At 37.4% G+C, this 21,497-nt stretch overlaps 1 protein-coding gene across 11 annotated transcripts in view; it reads left to right on the top strand.

Moving 5' to 3' along the window:
• CEP44 (centrosomal protein 44) overlaps positions 1-21,497 on the top strand; it is a 130,733-nt gene that overhangs the window by 10,113 nt on the left and 99,123 nt on the right. For 8 of the 11 annotated variants that reach the window (XM_060155804.1, XM_060155807.1, XM_060155802.1 and 5 more), the window contains 8 exons: positions 139-286; positions 1,475-1,621; positions 1,971-2,093; positions 4,077-4,238; positions 5,451-5,657; positions 6,144-6,219; positions 8,637-8,761; positions 9,016-9,053. In XM_060155804.1, the coding sequence (XP_060011787.1) occupies positions 139-286; positions 1,475-1,621; positions 1,971-2,093; positions 4,077-4,238; positions 5,451-5,657; positions 6,144-6,219; positions 8,637-8,761; positions 9,016-9,053 (1,026 nt within the window). Of the gene's footprint in view, positions 1-138; positions 287-1,474; positions 1,622-1,970; positions 2,094-4,076; positions 4,239-5,450; positions 5,658-6,143; positions 6,220-8,636; positions 8,762-9,015; positions 9,054-9,830; positions 10,029-21,497 lie in introns of those variants that run through there. The other 3 variants (XM_060155805.1, XM_060155803.1, XM_060155810.1) reach the window with 3 other exon arrangements.

Below are 21,497 nucleotides of genomic sequence, written 5' to 3'. Positions count from 1 at the left end.
AAGGGTCTTGTGCATCACCTAATTATTATGGCTATTGTGTTAAATTATGAGTTTTTGACAGCATTTCTTTTATTTCCCTGATTATCCAACTTTGTGGCATTAAGCTTATTAAAAATCTTTTTCTGTTTTTCCTAACAGTTTGGTAAAGGGAGACACAGCAGCCTCTCTGCCCATCATCAGCTATTCCCTTACCTCATATTCACCATATGTAGCAGAACTTCTGGTGGACTCCAATGTAGAGCTCATAGCAAAGAATGACTTACGCTTCATAGATACTGTCTACAAGGTACTTTGAATTTATGAAACAATAATTCTTTCAGGAGTCATTGAATGGTTTTCTTAAGATTAATGTTATTATAACTCAAATATATGCCGCATACATAGTTGACAGAGTATTTTCAGATGCATTTATCTCCTGTAAATGCAGTCCCTGTTATAATCAAGATGCAATTCAAGTTTGCTGTATGTGTCATACTCTAATGAATATGAGGACTGGTAATTGTCATTGGTTATCATTTGCCTTTTTTATATCAAATTTTAGTAAAATTTGGTATACTGGCAGAAGTTAGAGAGAAATGTGGTTTTAGTGAGTAAAGTTTGTGGTTCAGAAAATTGTGAGTTAATTTAGTTGTTTATAAGAAGGGACTACAACTTATGTTGGAACAACTTGTGTTCCTTGAGGTCTGAAACCATGTCTTATTATCTACTCTAGTACCTGCACTTGTACTATATGTATCCTGAACTTAATCTCATGTTTGATTTTTCAGAACCCTACTTTGTATCATTAATTTTTGTTCACGTACTGTGGTTTTCTTAACCTTTTTTAAAAAATAGTAAAGCCCATTTATCAAATCAAATCTTGATTTTTTTCTTTTTTAGGTAGAGTTTGATGAAATGGTAGCCTTTAAATATAGTCTCTGTTTAATCTTCTCTTTCTTTGTCTCTCACCCCAGAAAGCTTCCATGGAAGCCTGAGAGGCACTTCTAGGAAATCCCAGGGTCCACAGAGTAGGTTTTGAAAATTACTGGTTTAATCTGTATCTCTCATTTTATACATGAGAAATCGAAACTCAGTAGCCTACCAACTTGTCTAAAAATCAAGTCATGATTTCTATAAACAAATAGAACTGTGGTTTTCTGATATCTGCTATAGTAATCTTGTTCAGCGAGCTAAGGAGTTTTTTTTTTTAGTACCTATGAGGATATTTGAACTTTTTATATATTTCTTCATCTCTCTGGACAGCTATCTATACTCTGATACATCCCTAGCTAACTGTTTCCTACCTGTTCTCCTACCTGGTCAGGACTCACAGCACCCCTACAGGTTTCTTTAGTGCCCTATATATAATGGCTTAATCCTCCCCTCTCGCCTCTCAAAAATGGCAGTACATCCCTGACCAAGTGGTCATTTATAATTTTGGATTTTTGAAAGAAATTGCTCCCAATTATTTCATTGATCTGTTTCCTTTTTACAGCTTCTTCGTGATCAATTTAATTATAAACCAATCTTGACGAAAAAGCAGTTTCTCCAATGTGGATTTGCAGAATGGAAAATCCAAATTATATGTGATATTTTGAATTGTGTGATGAAAAAGCACAAGGAGTTGAGTGGTCTTGAGAAGGTAATTTTATTAATAGATTTTAACTTAGGCTAAGTTGCTATATTTTAATGTTAAAAAGTCAATACCCTAGTCAGCAAATTAATGCATAGAGCAATTACTGCACTATTCACAGGTCTGGATAACCTTACAATGCCTGATGTTTGCTTTAAATACTAGTGACTTGTTTTTGCACATTTGTGACTTGGAGCTACTAGTCCTAAACTAATAGTTCAGACATAACGTGTAGTCTCATTAGACTCGGCATTATTTGGCAGTCACATTTCATATGAAAATTTAAGTGATAGGGGAATTTAATATATACATCATGCTTTCCCACATAATTTATGACATCTTAATACCTTTTTTTTAGGCTCCATCACAACAAAGAAAAAAAATCAGTTCTGCTAAGTCAGAACCTTGTTCAAGCGCTGAGAAGACATCAACTGAACCTGTGGGCATTGACGTCACTGGCAGGTTTATGACTTCGGGAAAGGTGGGAAAATACAAAGAGAATGCGTTGTGTAGTGTTAAGAGTTACCTACCTAGTCAATCCAACGTATAAGGTTCACTTTTCTGACTAGCATCTGGTAAAACATTCTGCTTAGACATTAGAGTGTAAGGATTTTTAACAGTGCATATCACATATTATCTGGGAACATTCCTAAAGTTATAAGAAGAGGGTAGAAACGTACAACTGAACAGCCTTTCTCTTTATATTTCTAATCTTTAATTCTGCCTCTTGCGATCATGAACATTTGCACTTAATTACATATCTAGTCTTCCTAAAGACCCTCCCTTTACTTACAGTGATAGGTCATGATTTACGTACATTCATATTTCTATACCACGACTGTGAATTATCCAATGATTGACAGTTCCTTAAATCTATAATCTGGTTTTGGGGTAGTGTTTTGAATATTTTCTCTTTGTTGGTAGATATCTTCCCTGCCCTTGTCTGCTTCAAGCACCTGTGGCTGAATGAGTCCAATGCCTTTAGGGATAGTTTTTCCATCTCCAAGGGAAAATGAAGCCAAAATATTATTTTATAATGGTAAATATACTTTCAGCTGTCTTCCACTTTGGGCAAGCCCTTTGAGATTGAAAGATAGACTACCAGATGAATAACCGATGTGTCATTAGATAAAGGAATGTGAGTATTTTTTGGCTGAAGTAAAATCTAGGGAATTATTTTTCCCCAATTCAAAATATGAGTTATATAAACAGAATCTGTGAAGATATTTATACTTTATGCCATTATAAAAAGTAGTGACATTTAACTGTAAGAAAAAGGCTCTTATGTCAGTAACTTTTAAAAAAAATATGCCTGTTTTGCTCCAGGTGATGAGGGCAATATGAAAAGGAATGTAAGTGTCTTGTATCCTTTCCCAACTAGAATTTGTCTAAACAGGGATTTTCTTACACTGATTTTTTTATATTCATTGTGCTTAGCACAGGATTAGGTCCACTGTAAGGACTTACTAAGTATGAGTTGATAGAACTGGATGCATTTTTCAATCTTCTATTTCAGTATGGGGGCTGAGGGGTGATCTAAATTGTCCTAACAAAGAAAGATAAAAAATTTGAAGACATTAGACTTTTTAATTTTCGTAAGATAAAGTTTCCTTTGTTATCCATCAGAATTTTGTAAATTACATCAAATTCTTAATTCTCAGAAATTTGAATAGTTATTAAAAGTATTCCAGTTTAGAAAAGTTGGAGTAGTAAGTGCATTCCTTTGTTTACATGAAAAACTGAGTCAATACTGAAGCAAGTTGTCTCCTCCCCAGTGCCTTCTCTGGGGTGGTAGTTGTGACTTTTATGTCACATGTGCTGAGTTCATGTTCATACGTGGATTGCCCGTAGAAAAGGAAGTAGGCAGAAGAGTCCTACGTAAACGCGGTTTGACCTGGTGCCCTTACTCTCAGGACTTTCCCTTAGTTTGAATTGTTATCGACAGTCTTATGTTTTGTGGTTTGTTTAATACAAAAAAAAAAAAATTGTAATGAGTTCTACTCATGAAGCCAGTTCTTGATTATCTACATGTGAATAGTGTGTTAACCTTTTAAAAATAACTTCTTCTTATGGAACATTTCAAACCTGTACAGAAGTATCCATTCTGTGATTCAGCAATTTGTCAACTCTTCGCTAATCTTGTTTCTTCTTAATTGTAACCAGTTTTCCCAACATCTTTTCTCCCAAACCTGAAACCATTTGAAACAAGTCCCAGACATCATTGAATAAATATTTCAATACTTTTGTAAAATATAAGAATGCTTTTTAAAAATCATGACCACAATTGTATCATCACACCTAAAATAATAAGTTTGTAATATTTGGTATATGCATATGTGGTAATTTAAACTTCTGTAAATCTTAAATGGAAGATAGGATGTTTCTTTTGAAAAATTACTATGTGTATGTTTAAAATAATTGTGGAGAACAGGGAAGCATCTCTGACATGTTTTTCTCTGTGCAGAAGAAAGCTCTGGTGATCCGGCACCTGTACAATGAAGATGGTCCTAACATTCCTGAAGATACAGTAACAGATGTTAATGAAGCATTTGATATTTGTGACTTAAAGGCTGCTGAAATAAAGATTCCTGAATTACAGGTTCCTGAAATTCAGTGTGAGCAGCAAGTAAGAATCTGGGACTTCTTTAACAGATGCTGATATTTCTTGCTTTGATATACATGATTATTTCCGCATCTAATCTTTGGAATGTTTCTAGCCTTTTAAATTATTGATCATGACATGTTACCTTTGTTACCATTACTTAAGAATCAATAAGTCTTACTGAATATAATTCAAAAGATATTATTTGCTGCTTATATTTAGGGTACTAGGAGAGATGTCATGGGTAATGCAAAGATGAATAAGACATAGGACTTGACTTCAAGGAATTGACAATCTCGTGAGAGATAGAGATATACTACTTTGTTTAGTGAAGGTTCTTTATCACTTCTTCCCCATATTGATGAATGGAAAAAAATGGTGCATTACCACCTTTTCAGTTTCCTTTTGGGGCCCTTGCTGTCTTTTGCTCTCTTTCTCTCGGAATATCGTTGCTATTACTTTATTGCCACAGACCCCATTATAGTGTCTCGTCTCTACTGCTTCTGTTAAAACTTCTTTTTCTGCCCGTCTTCTATGTCTTGTGACTTCTGTACATCTTGGTACACAGTTGGCATTTAAAAACTACCAGATGGGGCTTCCCTGGTGGCGCAGTGGTTGAGAGTCTGCCTGCCGATGCAGGGGACACGGGTTCGTGCCCCGGTCTGGGAGGATCCCACATGCCGTGGAGCGGCTAGGCCCGTGAGCCATGGCTGCTGAGCCTGCATGTCCGGAGCCTGTGCTCCGCAACGGGAGAGGCCACGACAGTGAGAGGCCCGCGTACTGCAAAAAAAAAAAAAAAAAACAAAAAACAAAAAAACTACCAGATGACCATTAGGCTTACTTCCCGTTTATAGCAAACGGAACAATCTCATTTCTCGGTCATTTCCTCTTAGCTTTCTGCTAGATCTAGTTATAAGAAGCTAGTCACTTATAGTTTTATTGTACAAACTGATACTGTTCTAAGAGCTTTATACAAATTAATCCATTTAATCTTACAAGACCCAAATGAAGTTGGCACTCTTGTCATCTTTTTCTTTTTAGATAAGGAAATTGAGGCATCAGGCATCTCGCATGAGCTAGTTTAAGTGTCCAAGGTGCCTGCTCCAGAAGTAGCGCTCTTAACTCTCATGCTCTCCTGCCTGCTGTAACTATTGAAACAACACGTGGAAATGGGAATACACTGAATTACAGGAATTTTAATCTGTGTAATATTTTTAATCTTTCTAATCATTTTAGGATACAGAAGTCAATCCTGAGATTATTGCACTACAGACTATGCTTGCTGAATGCCAAGAAAAGCTGAAGAAACTGACTTGCATAGAAAGTAGATTAGAATCTTTGGAAGAAAAAATGAAAGGGAAAGTGATGGTGAATGAAAAAACCTGGGCTGATCTTCTAAGTCGTGTCACTCTTCTTGAAACAGAAATGCTTTTATCTAAAAAGGTATTTTCTTCCTTTACATCTATAGAATATCTCAAGATACAATAAAGTAATTCCTTTGTTCATTATTAGTCTCTTATTTGGAATGTTAAATAAGAGAATACTTAGGTAATGGGAAGTGTTCAGTTGGGATGAAGGCCTGTTTAGGAACACCCTGTTTGGTGATGGTTGTTGTGACTATTGCTTTTCTCTTCATCAAATAAGATAATCTGACAAACTTGTAAGCTGAGCTTTTAGAGACAGTTATGTCCTTTCTGGTCCTAGCCTGTCTTTCCTTCCTAGAAAGTTAGTAGATTCAAGTTTTCTCTCTCCTTCCACATTTAAGAGATCATTTTTTGTATGTAGGGATTTTATGTTTTGCTTGTAAATAAAATAATCAAAAGTAAGTATTTATTCTGTCATCTATATATTTTATGCTTAGCAGTAAGAGCATAAAAATGAGAACATATCTTTTTATTTTATTCTAAATACTAAACCATATCATTCCAGAATGATGAATATATAGAGTTTAATGAGATGAGTGAAGACTGTGCTTCTAGTAGCGACATGGATAATCTCAATCCGGGTAAGTTCTTGGCGTACTGGAATTGGTGATATGGTAAGGAGTTTTCACAAAAATGTTTTTATAGTATTTGGTCATTTTAATTATCCTCAAACCTTATTTTTTTAGAAATTGCAAAGCTCCTAAGAACAAAGAAAATATCAAACTTACAGACTATAAGTCAAGGATTGCTAGAAAAGCCAACTTACATGTCTTACATGTAGTAGTTGAATAAATTCCAGTGTACAAAATTGCAAACTTTTAGAGATGTTTTACTCTTTTGATTGCAAAGTGCTTTAGAATAATAAATGGACCTCCAAAGTTTCTAATTTAAACTTAAGTAGTAGCTTTTGCATATGTAAATAATATATGTAAGAGAAAAAAAACACATTTGTCAGTAACCTGTAAAGTGTTACAGACCTCTTGCATTTCAACAGTTCACTGATGGTGATAAAATGAGAAGGACCTAAAATTAGGACAAATCTTCTCCGTGTCACTTAACCTCACTAGGCTACTGACATTGTCATTGTGACGGAGCAGCAGGGATAAGATTTCTGAGCTGCTTTTCAGTTAAAGCTTTAATTTTTTTTATTCTTACACTTTTTGAAAAGACAAAGGTCTAAATGTTGTCGTGTTTGTAATTAAATCATATTTGCAGAAGAGATATTTTGTCCAGTTGAGAATTCATAATGAAGCTAACTTTTTAAATCTGTGGGTGTTTAACCTCATTAAATCTTTCAGCTACTATGTGTATAACAATTTAACAACAACACGTTGTAGTGGTAACTACAGGCCTGCACTGTTCCAGCTGCGATAGTAAAGCATTTAATTCTCAAAGCAAGATAAGTGCTATTATAACCCATATTTTACAGATGAGGAAGAGAGATTAAATAACTGCCAAAGGCCACACAGCTGTTGAATGATGGGACATGTTGGAAAAGAGGCAAACTAGCTTTGACGTTTTCTCTTCAACACTACATACTCAGTGCATGTGCCAGTTTCATTGCACAGAAAACAAGTTCAATAATTAGATTATTAAATAAAATTATTTGAGATGCTGCTTCTGGCAGTAGATTTATTATAGACTACAAATTTCAGATTTGGTAGAAGTTGACTTTTTTCCATTTATCCTTCATTCATTGCTCAACAAATTTCAAAGCTCAACTCTAAGATCCTTGAGAGCAAGAACTTTATCTTACGGTCTGTCTAACATAACGTCTGTGCTTCTGTCACCAGTATCTATCTGTATATGGTAGAAATCAAGTTTTCATGCATTGAAAGAATACTGAAGTCTGCTATTTGCAAAACATTGCCTTTTCCAAGTTCGATTTCACCTGTTTGGGCTTAGTACTTTTTAAATAACAGGTTACAGAACATACTTTTAACACATTAGTCCTATGCTAGGACTTAAGAGTGATGAGCAGATAGACCACTATCTGAAATGGATTATAGATTATGAATGAGTTGAATACCTAGTCTCAAAAAAATGTATCATCTGACCCTGATCAGTTGAGTCAAATTTATGAAGCCTGACACATTACACCTTACCTCTCCATGCTACCTGGAAGCTGAGGGTTTGAATTCCTTTTGATGTTGAGAGTGACAGTTCACCAGTCTGATCTGAGGATCATGTTAAGTTGGGAATGCTTTTGGTGAAGTTCATGCCCATTAGTAAGTAGAGGAATGGAGCAAACAGGCAAGAGAAGGAGACAGGAGAGACTGTGGCTCCATGAGAGACCAGAGTCCTCACGTGCTAACACTTTGTTCCCTGATTGAGGCTGTCTGTGTAGGCTTACAGTTAAACTATGTAAACCAGTTTAAATGGGTACCTGATTTTTTTTTTTCGCCTTGTTTTTGCAGCCAAGTGTACCATGACTAAAAACATAGGGCTTATGAGATTGGTTGGACAGGAACTTGTTTTATCTCTGATGTTCCATATCCAATTCGATGGTAGGAAAGCCTTGCCATCATTTTGTTGAATAATATCAGGATACTGGAGATGGAAAGTTGTTCAGTTCTTTAATAAATCTGTGAACCTGAATTTTAAGCAATTTTTTTCCATACATATCAACTTAGGGTGGAATGTTTCCTGATTTTTAGGAAGTACATATAGTCAGTTTTAGTAATAGTTGCCACCATTTTAAGAAAAGAATATACACGGATCAGTAGCTTATTTAAAAATACATTAACCTGCATATTCAATTGATTGCTATCATGATAAAGATAATGTTACTTTTTGTGATCTTTATTGACCAGTTTTTAATATCCAGATCTCCATATGCAGGTCATTATCCTAAAAGAATATTAAAAACTCATCTAGACCTATACCAGTAGGCACTTTATATTGAGAGGCTTATGTTTCTTCCCTCTATATATAAAATTTTAGATATTTGACTCTACTATGAAAGGAAAAGGTAACCTAAAAATTAATTTCTCCACAGATAGAAAAAGCAAAGAGGAAAGGCAAGCAAATATTCCTTTGTCCTCTGGTTATCGTATGGTATCATCCGATTCAACTCCCAGAACCTCAACTATTAATTACTGTGGTTTGAAAGAGATTTCTGAGGTAAGAAGAACTGGCACCTACTTAGGTGATTTCCTCTGTAAGGTCAGGAGAACAAGCAAGCATTAGATTTAGTTGCAGAAGCCATGGGCAAGAAAAACAGTGAAACTGTAAATCTTAATCTCATAAAAATTCTTTGTGATAAATAAATGGTACTTAATGCAATGTTTTAGACTGTGTTCTATATGTTCACGGTCCATCTTTGATTATGGTTTACTTTGAGAAATGGCCTAAATTTGTTGCTTTTTAAATTAAAGGAAACAACAATCCAGAAAATGGAAAGGGTGAAAAAAATGTAAGTAACAGAAAGGGGCAACAGAAATTCATTTCTCTATAGGGAATTGTGTTGGATTACGATATATAAAGAATGTGCGTGTGTGTTTCAAACCTTGAAGGTCTCTCAATCAGGTGTGGAATTTCCTTCAAGACTCCAGTGGATAATAAATCCACCTCCAGTTATGTGTTTGTGAGATAAGTCACTGTTTTTGTTTCCAACAAGTGATGTAAAACATTGCTAATGGAATTAATTGGAGATTAAAGAGTGCAGTGATGTTTTTGGTTGATAATCAAGAAGTTATCTATTTTTGATAACTACTTTATCAAAATATTAAATTGTGTATGTAGATGGATGGTTCGGAGACATTTTAAGTATTGTGAAAGTATTGCTAGTCCTTTTCAGAAAATTGTTGGTATGGTAGTACTAAATGTGATACTTTTATCTAGTACAAATATGAAATTACATGATTTTTTTAAAGAACAGTTGAAAGAAAATATGAAATGAAATTGTGTAAGATTATCATGCAGCCTACTACTTTAAAAGGCTATATATTTTTTTTTTTTTTGGAAATTGAGATGCGCCGAAATAACTTATGCTTCAAGAATTAAAGACACATAATTGACTCCAGTTGTTTTTCCTCCCCTTCTGGCCATAGTGTACTTATTAACAGTAACTACCTATAAATAATCACTGAAATTTATTTAAGGCTCAAAAGCATAACTGCAGCAACTAGTTCCTATGCCTCACTATGAATTTGTTATTTACTTAATATATTATTTATGTATTATATTCCAGGTTTGAAGAAACTGCAGAGTTACTGAAATGTCCAAATCACTAATTATAGAATTTTCTGCATGAACCTCTCTAGGACTTTGGCTCCTGTACATAGAGTTCTCTATACAGTTTTAATATACTATAATATTTTTATTAGAATTTGAATTCCATTTGGTATATTAGCTTTTTCATTCAATGTCGAATAAATACTTAAATATTTTTGTGCTGTGCTTATACCGCTTTACAGTTTTACTATTCTTAGGAAAACGTAGGTGCCAGTACATTTCTTTTACAGCGTGAAGTCATTCCAGCACTGTATTTTTGTGTTGACATTTGTTGGCAGCGTGCTAAGTAGTTTTTTCAAGTACAGGCTTGAGGACCATGGTTTACATCCTGTTGGAAACACTCCACCTGGGACTTGCATATTGTCTCCAGGAGGCTCTCATACATACCATCTTGCCGTCTGTACTGACGAATATCTTGCAATGAAAAAGTTAAATATGCTCATTGAGATTGAAATACAACAAAAATACAGCTATTTCACGCTCAGTCAAAAGGCAGCAACACACTTTCAGTTAACGTTGAGGAAGTTAGGGCATGGTTCTCCTTTTGTATTTGAAAGCAGGTTGGACAATGGTGAAAATGTGCCGGGTATTTTAGTGCTCTACTCTGTAACACATTTTAAGAGCAGCAGCTCAGACCCAGATGGTGGCCATTCCTGTATTACAAGATACACAGTGAGAGTTTTTTTGTTTCTTGTTTTTTTAAATGATGGGAAGTTATATATCTTTCTAGAGAGAGAAAAAGTCTTAGAGGAAGTTAAATTAAAAGAAAAATGAAATTCATTTTAAAATACTAGATAAATTCTCTTATTTATTCCTATGCTTATATAAATGTAATTTGATATTTGTCACCTATGGAACATTAACAGTAAGTTAAAATTCTAAGTAGAGATAACTTTTAAGAAGGCATTTTTAATATTCTACTACAGGTACATGTGTAGTCATCATACTTTAAAATTATGAACTTTTGAAGTTAGCATACAACTTTGACTTTAGTAGTTTCAGTAAATATTTCTAGAATTAATGAATCCAATTAGCTTAGTTTTTTCAATTGTAAAAAATTATGAATCGAGATTATAAAAGAAACTACTTTGTCCATTAAACTTCTAAAAATTCAGCATCAGCATGGAATTGTAGCACCACCTTGTGGTTTACATGCCAGTAGTTTACCTTTTATTAAGATATGTGATTGCCTGTAAAACATAGGATCATATTTTCCCTTTTGAAAAACTCAATTCCAATTTTAAAAAGAAGTGTTTTTGAAATTTTCTTTTTTGTGCAAGAGAGAAGAAAAAATCGTCTTCTTTTCTCACGGTCTCTTTTTCCCCTCCCTCTCCTTTTTCCTTTATGTTAGTGTACATATATACCAATTAGATGATTTTAAGCATTTTAAATTTCCTGATATACATTAAGTGTGCCAAGTATAAGTTTCTATTGAAAATACAGTAAAAGATGTCTTATATTATCTAGTGGAAATTTGGAATCCAAATTTTTTTTATACTTTTATCTAACAACTTAAACAGGAACTAATGAAATCAACACATAACGCCACCAGACATTTATACTTACAAAGAATCTCACTGTACTACTTTGACAACGTAATCTTTGGGGAAAAAGAAAGCAAATTTGACTTCACTGAAGTTATTGAAGAGAGAACAATTATTTGTTATTCTAATTCTCTTAGAAATAGTAGAAAAGAAATTTCCCTCTTAGGTAATTAGTAGTTGGTAACCACAGACCAGCCCCTTTTGATTAACTTGAAGGTCTTGAGAAGGTAAGGGAGGGGGGTCCTGGAGAGATTTGGAGCTACATAATTAAACCCGTAGTTAACTGGAATTTTCGCTAACTCCATCCCCTTAATTCTCCCGGAAGTGGGATGAAAGGTAATGTATTATACTGACCACAAAGGCATCAGCAGCCAGTGTGGCCCTGTTTGTACTGTGCGCTGTGAATACAGCTGCACAGAGGTCAAATAGAAACACTAAGAATGCATAAGGTGAAGTAAGAAGAAGTAAAGTCAACCGTATGAAAATTCTAGGCAAAGCCAAGGACTATTAAGTTGGAAAAAGTAGTTCTATATTTGTTTGTTTTACTTTAACGCTTAGTAATGTAATGTTTTAACATGTAATACATTCCCTAAAAAATGGAACTTCAAGCCTTTGGAGCTGCATTTCATGCTACTCATTCCTCACAGCTTTACATCATTGACAGGCACTTGGAGAAGCATTAAAGAGAAAAAGAACCTTGTCAATTTTACAAGCTACAGCACTTTTCGAGCTCCTATAACATTATAGATTTAATTTTCACTTTTTAATAATCCCAAGGTTCCCCTAGTGAAAACGTCAGGTTGTTTATACTACTCATTCAAGGAGTGAAGAAAGCGGTAGCGACACTGAGAACGTGCAGATTTATTGGGGTGGGAGGGGATTTTTTAACATCCATACTCATTTTATCACGGTTTTTATTTATTTCTAATACATGTAGGAATGGGTACTGTATAGAATGTATGTCTTATTTTTCTCTGAAGTCCACTAAATCACTAATAGAAATTATTCGATTAAAAACATTTTTAATGCAAAGTATTCAACTCAGCATTTTGAAATTAAGAACCAGAGCACTTATTCAATAAGTATCCCGAATGTATGTTATTTGAATTATACGTTATAGATGGGTGTTAAGAAAAAGGAGAGAATCATAATTTTAGTTACCCAGGAAGGTTGAAAGGTGGGTATTAGAGTGATAGGAAGGCTGAATATTTTGGAACACTAACTGGCACCTAGTAAGTCCTAATTTGTAGATATAATCCTTCGGTTCACTTAAATTGCTGTGTACTTGGAGTGTAATCGACTTATTAAATCATGGGGCAGAGCCCTTCAGTTCGTTTGGTGTTGAAATCCTCAAAGACGTGTCTTCATTGTCTCTGTGAATTGGCCTCTCTTAAATCGTGCTTTTGCACACTTTCTTTTGCTGAGAGTGACTTCCCCTTCCATCTGGAAAATTTCTGCTTATCCTCTAAGACACTGTACCTTCCTTGGAAAGACTTTTCACAATTACAGAAGCCAAATTATATTCTCTCTTTGCTGCTTTATAGTACCTTGTTTATATTTCTTATTTTTACACCAATTACATAGCTCTTACTTGTTTATATGAAGTTAATATCAATTACTTCTGTTTTTGAGGGTTTTGGTTTTCAATCTTTCTTCCAATGTTTATTTCCCTTAGTGCCTAGCATTTGTTCAAAGTAAGTGGTAGTTAATATTTATCTGGTGACCAAATTAATATCAAATTATAATGAAATTATAAATTATAATCAAGTTTCCTGATAAGTAAGATTTTATCAGGTTGAAGCTGTGGTCTGGTCAGTCCTGCTACATCCTTTCTATGGAAGGAATGTGTTGACAGAGGAAAGATACAATCAGTATACGTTCTAGACAAGGGTTATCATACCTTATATGTATGCTGATGAATACATTTACAATGACGCTTCAAGTGTTTACTAGGTGCCAGTTAGTGTTCCAGGCCCTGGCCATAAGCAGAGTACAGGTATAAGCATGATTCCTGTTCTCCTCAACTAACAGCTGAGCAGGAGAGACAGAAAAGCAGTAACAGTGTCTAGTAAGTTCTAAAAGGGAACTGTCATGCATCTGAGGAATCTGGGGTAGAGGAAACGGCGTTAACCTGAGTCCTGAAGGATGAGTGATGGGGGCGGGTAGCCAGGGAAGAAGGGGTAAAGCAGAAGGCCTAGCATGAAAAAAAATCAAAGGCCGGAGAGGAAGGCCGCTGGGACGAAGTCCACTAGGGCTGACATGCAGAGTGTGTGTAGGTGTGGGAGGCGGCGGTACAGTGGCTGAAGATCAGTTTACCCAGGCCCCAGCAGAATATCAACCAGAGTTGGGTTTTTGAAGGATTTGATTTAACGCTTCGGTATGGAGAATGAATGAGAGGTGGCAGGCCTAGAGGGAGAGCAACCATTTAGGGGACTACTGCAGTAATCTAAGAAACGTGGGAAGCGGGACTCCATTTATGATGGCAGAAGAGATGGAGGGACATAATGGGGTTTGGGAGAATGTATTTTTTCCCTTGAAGGCTGTCTTACATCAGAAGCTCAATAAGTCCAATTTAAGGACTGTCCGATTTGGTATCTGCATTGGGGGATGGGGGATGATACCACGCTAATGTTTAGTTTAATACTTTGCCCAATTAGTCCTGGATCTACAATCTTATTAGAAATACAAAATCTTCAGCCTCTCTCCTGACCTACTGAGTCAAATTCTGCATTGCACTGAGAACCCAAAGTAATTTGTAGCGACCTTTCATTTGAGGAACTCTAATTTACAAAGCTCTTGCTTCATTATCATAATCAATATTTGGTCTGAGCCTTAAATTCAGATTATTTTGAGTTGCTTTCATCTAAACACGACGTTTTATAGTCCGTGTTCAATATCTTGGACATTTTCCCGTTTGAATGGATGGCTTTAGAATGCATTCATTGAAATGATTTTTTAAAACTCAGTTGAATTACATATAACTATAACATATAACTATATATAACTATGAGTTAAAACATCCTTTCTCTAAAATTAGGTGTAAACTTTATACAAATTAATGTTTGGTGTTTCATCAGCTGTGGTTCCTCACTAAGCATGTGTGGGACATACCAGTATCTTCTGTCTGAAATACCTGCATGTATGCTGAGAAATTCCTAGTTTTTTACCTTAATTATGTTGCTCAAAGTGTAATGGGCAATCTCCTTCTGCATACATAGAAACTTTTCAGTATTATGTCACAGAGTCACCTTTTTGAAATCATGGAAAGTGATTATTAGTGATCTGTATTTTGCACGTAAATTTATATTCAGTGATATATGGTCTTACGAATTTTTTTTTTTTTCGGCCGCGCCGCGTGTCTTTCTGGATCTTAGTTCCCCAACCAGTGATTGAGGCTGGGCCCCTGGCAGTGATGAGAGTGCCGAGTGCTAACCGCTGGAACGCCAGGGAGGTCCCTTACAAATGCTTAAAAAAAGAAAAAATTTATTAAGTACAGCCCAATTTGAGAAGTGTTAAAATGAGAGAGGAACAAGATGCAGATTTAGATTTAAGAAACATATTTAGGAAGCAGTCTCAATAGATCGATCGGGCCTGAGGAGAGGAGAGGAGAGGAAAGGAAGGTGCAAGCCACTAGGAGTTCATCAACTTTACCGTGTCCTCTTACTAGTCTAGGATCTCATTTGTGTTTTCAAATTCTGTTAAGTGGTAGTCTGTTGATGTTCAAACGAGAAAACTAAACACCACAGCTGAAGACTTTAATGAGTGTTTAAAAGTTGAAAGCTTCTCGGTATTCCATTATTCTTTTCTCAAATTTGCAACTTTCTGGAATCACTGTGTTCTCCTCTACTTTCCCTCTTCACATACTGTGCTGGCCTTTCCACGACCTTATCCATTCTGTTCCATCCACTTGAAATGCTCCTTACCCACCTCTCTGTCTCCTGCCCTCTGCACCAGGTCTAGCTTACTTCTTCTCATTCCACAGCTTTCAGATCAAACATAACTTCCTTCTGGTCACATCCCCTAATTCCCTAGCATATTTTAGACTCCCTATGACATACTGTTAAAGCACCCTGTAATTCCCCTGCATTTCAATTTGTACATTATTAAAGCCCTTATTTGCAGTTACTGCATGGGGTCTCTCCTCCCTGCTATGTTTCACGTGAGAACGGATGTGAGTTTTGTTTACTGATGTGTCCTCCATCCCCAGCACAACACCTGCTACATAGGACATTCTGAATTCATTTTGTGGTTTGTTAGATGAACACTTTAAGACCCCCCTAACCGCTCCCCCCCGTATTTATATAATATGAAATTGGAGGCAACTTTTACTGATTTCTAAATCCGACATCCTAAATTAATTTCATTAATATCAACTCTTTATTTAGATGTTATATCACATTGCTCTATCTGGTAATATATTTAAATGTGGAAAAAAATATGTAGCATTAATTTCTAAGTTGGTAACTTATAATTTCCCATACTTTAAGCAATAATAATTTTGAGCCTTAATACAGGAAGTTTCTCCTAATAAAGGTGAGCAATTTTTAGGAACTACCACGTTTTTAAAAGTTTGCATAAAACTACCTAGGTCTCATTTAAAGCACTAAAAGCCAGCGAATTTTTACAGAAAATGAGATTTTTGCTTGCAGCAATACAGCAGACAGGCTATTAAAAAATTTTAAGAACTCCTGCAACAAATCATCAAATATTCTGGAGGAAATACACTAAATACTTATCATAAGAAATTAAAAAGAAATTCCTAAGGACCCAAAGAAGAGGAAGCAGAATTCCAAGTATTAAGCTTGCAGCTGCCCTGAGGTAGTTTGCTGACAGTAGGAACCTAAGGCCTTGAGGGTTTTTTCCTCCTGTTTTTCCCTCAGCCTTACTGTGGAATAATTTACATACAATAAATTCGCCAGTTTACATGCATAATTCAGTGAGTTTTTACAAATAGATACGTTCATGTGAAGACCTCCTGAATCAAGATCTAGAATGGTCCCCTCTGCAGCCAGTCCCCCCCCTCCATCCCTGGCCCCTTAACAACCACTGATTTACATGCTGTCATTTTAAGGTTGCCATTTCTAAAATTTCATGTAAATGTAATCTCTACAGTATCTTCCTTTTGAGATTCACCCACGTTGTATTAGTTCATCCCTTTATATTGCTGAGCCATATTTCATTATGTGGAAATACCACAATTTCTTTATGACTCATCAGTTGATGGACATTGGGTTATTTCTGGTTTGGGAATGTTATGAAGAAAGCTGCTGTGGACATTAGGATGCAAGTCTATCTGAACATACACTTTTGCTTCTCTTGGGTAAATAGTAAATACCTAGCAATGGAATGGCTGGGTCATGTGACAGGTTATGTTTAACTCTACGAGGAGCTGCTGCTACACTGTTTTCCAAAGCGGCTGTGCCCTGTTAATTTTCCCAGCAGTCATCTGAGAGTTCCACTTGCTCTGCATGCTCGCCCACACTTGGTTTTGTCAGTTTCTGAATGGGTGTGTGGGGTGAAAGGTGGAAAGTTAAGGCTTAACATTATGTTCTGCCTTGACACCTGGTAAGATTGGGAGGGTCTCACACGGCCCCACCACAAGCTCCCCTCCCCATTCTGCTGCCGCGGAAAAGGTTCTCTAGCCAAACGAACCTCCTTATCGGGGGGCAGGCACAGTTCCTGCTCGTCCCTGAGTGGCTGCTTTTAGTTCCATGCCAGCCACAGAGTTATTCAAAGAAACCAATCACATCTTCCTGCAGCAACCAGGGGTCACCTCACCCTCATAATGCTACAAAGCATGCTTCTTACAGCCCCCAGCTGGCCACTGTGCCCAAGTGCAACTCCCACATGGCCCTGCTTGGCCTGTAGCATTGTCCTCCCACAGGTGGTGAGTACCTGTAACTTATAAACTGTTCAGAGATCTCACCTGTCCTGTGTTCAGCCATCCCCGTCACCCTACGGTGGGACTCTGCGCCTCACCAGTGAATAGTGAATAGGAGGTGACAGTGTATAATGGTATCTCATGGTGGTGTTAAGTTTACGTTTCTCTAGCATGTTAGGCATCATGTCCTTATTTGCTATCTGTATATCTGCTTTGGTGAAGGTTTGTTCAGTGCTCTTCCCTATTTTGTGATCTGGGTTGTTTGTCTTCCTATTGAGTTGAAAGAGTCCCTTGTTGAATACACGTGTTGCAAAGATTTTCTCCCACTCTCTGACTTCCCATTCATTTCCCTCACTGTGTACTTTTAAAGAGCAGAAGTTTTAAATTTTAATAACATCCAGTTGATCAACTTATTAGTTGTTGAAAGAGGGGTGTTGAAATTTCCAGCTATGATTGTAGTTGGAAGCCACAAAAAATTCTAATTTTTTTTTGAGTTCCGTCATGTATTTTGAATCTGTTATTAGATGCATAAACATTTTGGACTACTATTTCCTCATGATAAATTGACTCCTTTAACATTATGAAATGGCCCTCTTTATCTCAAATAATTTCTCCTGAAATCTACTTTGTCTGACGTTAATATAGCCACTCCAGCTTTCTTTCAGGAAGTAGTATTATGGTATTACTCCCAATCTTTTTATTTTTAATATATCTGTGTCTGTATTTGAAGTGGGTTTCCTGAAGATAATATATACTTCAGCCTTGCTCTTTCATCCGATCTGAAAATCTCTGGAGTGTTTAGATCATTTACATTTAATTTGATTATGGACGTGGTTGGGTTTAAATCTACCATCTTATTTGTTTTCCTTTTTCCTGTTTGGCCTTAGTTCTTTTTTTAACCTCTTTTTATGCATTATTTTGCATTAATTGAGTATTTTTTGTATTTCTATTTTATCTCTTTTCTTGGCTTATTAAGTACAATATATCTTATATTTATAACGCAGGTGGTTGCTACAGGTTTGCAGTATACATCTTTAACCTACCACGGGCTACCTTCAAGTAATATTATACCACTTCAAGTATAGTATAAGAGCATCGTAACATTATATTTCCATTCCCCCTGAAGCCTTTTTTGTTAAGCATTTTACTTCTACGTATGTTATAGCGCCACAAAACATTGTCATTATTTTTGCTTTAAACATTCCTTTATTTTTTTAAAGAGGTTTCCTATAAGATACTTGAAATTATTCTAAAACTATAGTAATATAACAGTAATTACAATTGTCAAGCAGTTGCAATAGTGCAGGGCAGACAAATAGGCTATTGGAGCACAGTAGAGAGCCTCCTACTGGACTCTACATAAAATAAGGAGTATGACAAATACTGCATTGCTGACTAGTGGGAAAAGGATGGATTAGTCAGTAAATAGTTCTAGGAATACCTGGCTGTCAACGGGGCGGCGGGGGCGGTGGATTAACTTAGAGCCTTATTTTACACCACTCGATCATTTACAGGTAGGTTAAAGACACAAATATGGAAATAGAAATGGAAGTGAGGTCTGTGAGCCACAGCGCCGGCATCACCCACGAGCTAAGTCTGCATTAAAAATACGCATACGAACACTGGGGGAACACTGGCAAAGGAGATGATCTTTGGGGAAATAGTTGTCAACTCAAAATGCACAAGCCATGAAAGAAAACATAAATTTGGTATACTGTACTTGGATTACTGGCTAGAAAGATGGTGGCTTCCTGAAGGGTTGGCTGTTCACGCAGAAGGTAGCCCTCCCTGCGAATACGTCCGCTGGAAGGTGCTTGGAGAGCAGCCCCAGCATCCTGCATCTCCTGCAAAGATGGCTTAACTTAAACTGGCTTAAGCAGGAAAGGGCATTTACTGGCTCATCGGGGTGATGGGTAAAGGGAACCGTAGACATGGCAGAGCCCAGAAATCTCACCAAGAAGGAGGAGGAAACAGCTGTGGCCGTGCAGCCATTCCAGTCCAGAAGGGGATGAGAATCAGACATTGGGGCTCAGGCCAGCGTGGGCAGCCCCGGTGTGTGTGAAGCAGATGCAGCTGGGGCTCGTGACTGCCTCACCGCCTCCCCTCCACCCCCGACCATCCCACAGGACGTCTGCCCACAAAGCCCAGGTATGTATGCTGAGGAACAACTGTCTAGACCTGTCTGAGGAAATGTTGTCAATATTAGAGGGGGTTAACGGCTCCAAAGCCAACACCCTTTGTGTGTCTCAGAAGATGATTTCGATGTTCATGCGGACAAAACACAGGATGAGTTCAAAGAGGCATGAGTTAGTGCTGGTGGTTCTGGCCTGACTGTCAAGCCAGACCTCCATCCCCAGGGAGCTGTTCAGCTGCTTTATACCAACTGGAGATGCACCTGCAACCTGGAAAGCCTCTTCCACCTCACCCGGCGAGAGATCAAACTGGCAGTCATGGAGAATGGCCATTTCACATCTATATTGTCTACTTTGTCCTTAGCCACACCGCCCACTCTGTGAGCCCTGATCGTCCCCAACAGAGCACGTTAAGTAAATGGTTCCAGTGCTCATATTTCTTCTTTGATGTCGCTTAAAATGTCCACAGTGGAGCCAATGAGATTGCAAAGGTGAGCTGGCTACCTGGATGCCAAGGGTGCAAGGTCAGCTCTGGGGTAGCACTGGCTGAAACCCTCAATTTGCACATCTGGGAGCCAAACAACTGGAGTGGCCGTGCTGGAGAAGGAGAGCAAGTCGTCCGAGACCGAGGCCACCATCCAAGCACCCTGCCACTCCAGAATACTTCCCCATCCTTTCCTTCCTGATAGCAGTGGTGGAGGGGGCCACCGCCAGGGTTCTTGGGGGCAAGTAGCTCAACCTCTAAGCTTGGTTTCTCCCCCTGTGCAGGGAAGTTTGGCCCAGGGCGCTGGTCCTCAAACTTGGCACCACGGAACTTTCGGAGGTTCCAGAACTTACTGGAGGGCTTCGGTAGGAAGCATGGAAGTTCTAAGAGGAACCCCAGGGGCTCTGAGCACTCACCCCCCATGACTCCCAGCCTCACTCTCCATTTGTAAGTTTTATTTTTATATGATTTATTCCCATGTGATTTCATCACTGAAATAAGCCATGGGGACCAGAATTCCGTTTTATGAAGATTACCCTGGTGGTGTTTTAGAGGGGAAGTAGAAGAGGACAAAGCTGGAGGGAGGGGTACTGGTTAGGGAACCCCATAGGGTTCAGGAGAGAAACGAGGCTCAAGGTAAAGAAAGAGCATCGGAGATGAAGGGGGAACAAAACAGGAAAAAGAAGGGATGTTTCTGTCAGATAGATGATAGTCACCAGAGGACGTTGACAGTAGTCCCATGGAGTCACTTTAAAGAGCCCTATCTTCAAATGGTTCCAACAGGATTAATAACCTCCAACCTAGAATTTCAGATAAATAAATACATTGACTTGTTGGATGGACTTGTTTATACGCGGTTTATATGAATTTAGTATAATGTCGAGCTCCAACAATGAGTAGCGGGGGCTACTCTTGGTTGTGGTGCGTGGGCTTCTCATTGCGGTGGCTTCTCCCGTTGTGGAGCATGAGCTGTAAGTGCGCGGGCTTCAGTAGTTGTGGCATGAGGGCTCAGTAGTTGTGGCATGAGGGCTCAGTAGTTGTGGCACACAGGCTCTAGAGCTCAGGCTTAGTAGTTGTGGTGCACGGACTTAGTTGCTCTGCACCATGTGAGATCTTCCCGGACCAGGGCTCAAACCCATGTCCCCTGCGTTGGCAGGCGGATTCTTAACCACTGCGCCACCAGGGGAGCCCCAAACTTATTTCTTTACTTCCTTCCTCATGGCAAAGAAGAACTATTCGATACACATTCTTTAACTGTAATATTTTGACACATGTAAAAGATACTATTATACAACTCAAGCTAATTAAATTCTACACAGAAGGTATCAATTGTTCTTAACTTTCCAGGTCCAAACCATCATTTAAGAACAACAAAAAAATTAAAGTGACTTTTAAGATCTGAAGTTATATAGAAAAATTTACAGCGAACCATTAGCATTTAAGGTTAGGATGTAAAGAGTAATGGCAACTATACTTTCCCATTTTATTAGCAAAGTGAATCAGGATGAGTAGGAAAATACACAGGAAATCACTTTGCTCAAACACAAAAAAATTACATTTTAACAAGAGCTGGTCATAAGAA

This window comes from Lagenorhynchus albirostris, chromosome 7, assembly GCF_949774975.1.
Source record: "Lagenorhynchus albirostris chromosome 7, mLagAlb1.1, whole genome shotgun sequence".
Lineage (NCBI taxonomy): Eukaryota > Metazoa > Chordata > Mammalia > Artiodactyla > Delphinidae > Lagenorhynchus > Lagenorhynchus albirostris.
Note: the sequence above shows the minus strand (reverse complement) of the source record. Positions and strands in the feature narration are given on the sequence as shown.